Source organism: Protobothrops mucrosquamatus, unplaced genomic scaffold (genome assembly GCF_001527695.2).
Source record: "Protobothrops mucrosquamatus isolate PMUCROS unplaced genomic scaffold, P.Mucros_1.0 scaffold1126, whole genome shotgun sequence".
NCBI classification, from domain to species: Eukaryota; Metazoa; Chordata; class Lepidosauria; order Squamata; family Viperidae; genus Protobothrops; species Protobothrops mucrosquamatus.
The window spans coordinates 131,218-134,748 of record NW_015387344.1 but is presented as its reverse complement, the minus strand read 5'-3'; the positions used below and the strand labels follow the sequence as shown (position 1 = coordinate 134,748).

At 37.6% G+C, this 3,531-nt stretch overlaps 1 protein-coding gene across 1 annotated transcript in view; it reads right to left on the bottom strand.

The window, feature by feature from the left end:
• LOC107291414 (cytochrome P450 2J2-like) overlaps nucleotides 1-2,584 on the bottom strand; it is a 28,739-nt gene extending 26,155 nt beyond the window's left edge. The window contains exon 1 of the mRNA XM_029284934.1: nucleotides 2,414-2,584. Within this exon, the coding sequence (XP_029140767.1) occupies nucleotides 2,414-2,584 (171 nt within the window). The remainder of the gene's footprint in view (nucleotides 1-2,413) is intronic.
• Between the last annotated feature and the right edge of the window lie 947 nt (nucleotides 2,585-3,531).

Genomic DNA, 3,531 nt, shown 5'->3' with positions numbered 1-3,531 from the left:
GAGATGGATTGTTTAAGTTTAGAGTTTGGAGTTAGAGATATTAATATTTGTTTACTTGTATTTGAATGTTAGCCTAGGTTTGGTTTGGGAAGTCCGGGGGGTGGGGGGATGGGATAAATCATTGTGTAATACCTGTGATGTATTTCTTCTTTTATGATAAAAACAATAAAATTTTATATTGAAAAAAAAAAAAAAAAAAAAAAGATACTTACTAGATTTGAAACTTTCATAAAATTTCAGAAAAAAAGGATAGAAACTCCACTATATACAACCGTGGTGGTGAACCTATGGCACGCGTGCCACAGGTGGTACTCAGAGTCCTCTCTGTGGGCATCCTAGGCCTTCAGCTGGGTTTTATAAAACCTTTTCGCTTTAGGCCTTCACCGCCATATGCAAAAAAAAAAGGTTCAATCAATCAATCAATTTTAATTTCTTGCAGGAAAAAAAGATATTGCAAAGTTGGAATTGATTGATTGAACTTTTTAGTCCCACCCAGTCTGCCATTACCACCGCAGCCACGCCCACCATATGGGCCATGCCCACCCAATTGGCCACACCCACCCAATGGGCCATGCTCAATCGGCACCCGACTATACATAAGTGGGTTTTTGGTTGCAGTTTGGGCACTCGTTCTCTAAAAGGTCTGCCATCACTGATATACAAGATCATATTTGATATAGCTACAGGTATGGAAGACTGTTTTAAGGATTGGTTTGCATAGAAATTTTGGGATTTGGGAATGGGAAAAAAATATAAATCAATAGCTAAAATGAGGGAAAGATCGTATATACTTAACACCTGGGAGGTTGAGTTTAATAAAATCAGGAAAAGTTGAAAGGGACTTTGGTGAAGAGGTAATAGTATTGGAACATATTCACATAGAAGGTGGTCCTGTACCAACTGTGAAAGTTTGGGGAGAAAAGCTCATTGAAAAAAAGAAAATTGGAAATCAACTTTCATGTAGTCCTCAACTTTCAACCATTCGTTTAGTCACCATTCAAAATTACAGCGGCACTGAAAAAAATGACTTAGGACCACTTTCACACTTATGACCTTGTCAGCATTCCTGTGGTCATAGAATGAAAATTCAGATGCTTGCTAACCAGCATATATTTATGATGGTTGCAATGTCCTGGGGTCCCATGATCCCCTTTTGCGACCTTCTGACAAGCGAGGTCAATGGGGAAGCCAGATTCATTTAACAACTGTATTACTAACTTAGCAACTGCGGCGATTCACTTAACAATTGCGGCAAGAAAGGTCATAAAATGGGGCAAAACTGACTTAATAACTGTCTTTCTCAGCAATGGAAGTTTTGGGCTCAAGTGTGGTGATAAGGCAAGGACTATCTGTACTGTTCTAGGGCCTTGATTTGTCTTATTATCAGCTTGTGCAAAACAAATGAAAAATGCTTGAACCAACTGAATGCTTGAACCAACTGATTGGTTTCATGTTGACTCATGAGCTATCAATACCTAGCATGGCCTGATCTAACCCAACTCCTGTGCACAAACTACCATTTTTTGTTCCAACCCATAAATCAGATGCGCTCACACTGCCCACAGATCAAAGAGACAATCTGGCACTAAGAGAAATTTCCTGACAGTTAGAACAATTAACCAATGGAACGACATCTCTATACATTCACAAGCTAAATATATAATATATATTCATAAGGCTTTAAGTAAAAAAAATTCTTGAACAATATCAGATGTGTAAATCCCAGACCAATTAAAGCTTACCTGACACAACTTAGAGGAGTGCTCCATCACTTTAATTAACTTACAGTTTTAATTATGATTAAGAGATGTTTTTCATTCCATTTAATTTCCTTAGCAGATCTTTGTTTATCTGTGAGTTATTGTTATCCTATTTTATATGAGACACTAAGTGAAATTTGTAATTTACTTTACTACATTTTTAGCCTTAATTTTATTGTAGCAAGCTGCTTTTTTTTTAACCTGTGGAATGTTTCAGCCAATAGAAACATGATCATTTTTATATCATTCTAATCAATATATATAGTATTGGAAGGAGCCACTGAACATGATGCTAAGTTCACAAATCCAAATTAAGGCAATCCCCAAAAGATGCCTGTCCAACTTCTGCTTAACCACACCTTGAAATCCATTCTCAAAGTACCTTTAAAATTAGGAACTCTTTTCTAGAATTCAAGTGGATTCTGCATTCCTGGACCTCAATCCAACTCTAAAAAGCTGAGGAGCAGGTCTTAACCTTCATCAACATCATCCTCGTTTTATTCATCAAATTATTACAATATTAATATAGCATCAGAATATTTTACTAGCAAGGCAACTTGGGAGATAATCACAGGAGAAAGAAAGTAAAGTAGAATTGCCTCTGTTAATGATTTGGCTAATTAATTATTGGATCTATGCTAAGAAATAAATACCTGCTTCAAAATGTCTTCATTATTTTTAATCTGCAAAGCCCATGCATTTCCAAGGATTGGAAGAGAAGGAGGACCGGGCGGGAAGCGTCTTCGGGACCACCATTGTTTCAGAGAGAGCAGAATCAGTAGAGAAAGCAGTGGAAAAAGTAAAACTACTGATATTTCTATCATGCCGCCTTTTCTCCTTGTTGATTCCTGGATTCTTTCTAATATACTTAGAGGAACTGGATTCTCTCTCACTAGTCGATTGCCTTATAGTTGTTGCTGCTTCTCTTTTTCTGTATGTCAATCTGTATCTGTAGCTCAGGGATAAACTCCTGGTGTCCTCTGAGTTTGGCTATTTGCTTGCAGATATTTCATTACCTGGTTGGGCAACAACATGAGTTGCTCTCTTTTTATATATAATGGCTTGTCCAGCCAGTTTTGATGGAGGTTGGGTTTTCTCTGTGGCAATAACTTAACCAGGCAATGTTCTCTATATAAGAAATAACTACATCTCTACAGAAATAGAGCACAACAATGATGAATGTATTTGGGTCAATATAAAAGGGGGGGGGAATGACATTGCCATAGGTGTATACTATAGGTCACCCAACCAAACAAAGGAAATAGATGAACTTTTTGCTAGTCAGCTAACTAAGGTATGTAGGAAGCACATCACAATAGTAGTGGGGGACTTTAACTACCCTGACATCAACTGGGAGACAAACTCTGCACCAAGTGGAAGATCAAACAGATTCCTGACAAACCTAGTAGACAACTTTGTCTCCCAAAAAGTAGAGAAGGGAACTAGGGGATTAGCCATTTTGGATCTAATTCTCACTAACAGAGATGAAATGATAGAAGGTGTTGAAGCCACAGGAACCTTGGGGGGAAATGATCATGCAATATTGGAATTCAACATTATGGAAGCACAAGCGATAGAACACAGTCAAACCAGAGACTTGAACTTCAAGAGAGCTAATTTCAATAAACTTAGAGAAGGCTTGGAAAGGATTCCATTGATGAGAATCCTCCAGGGGAAAACAACTCAAGAAGTTTGGGAAATTTTGAAAAGTGAGATAATAAAAGCCCAATCTAGCACAATACCAACAAAGAAGAAAAATAGCAGCTCTCAA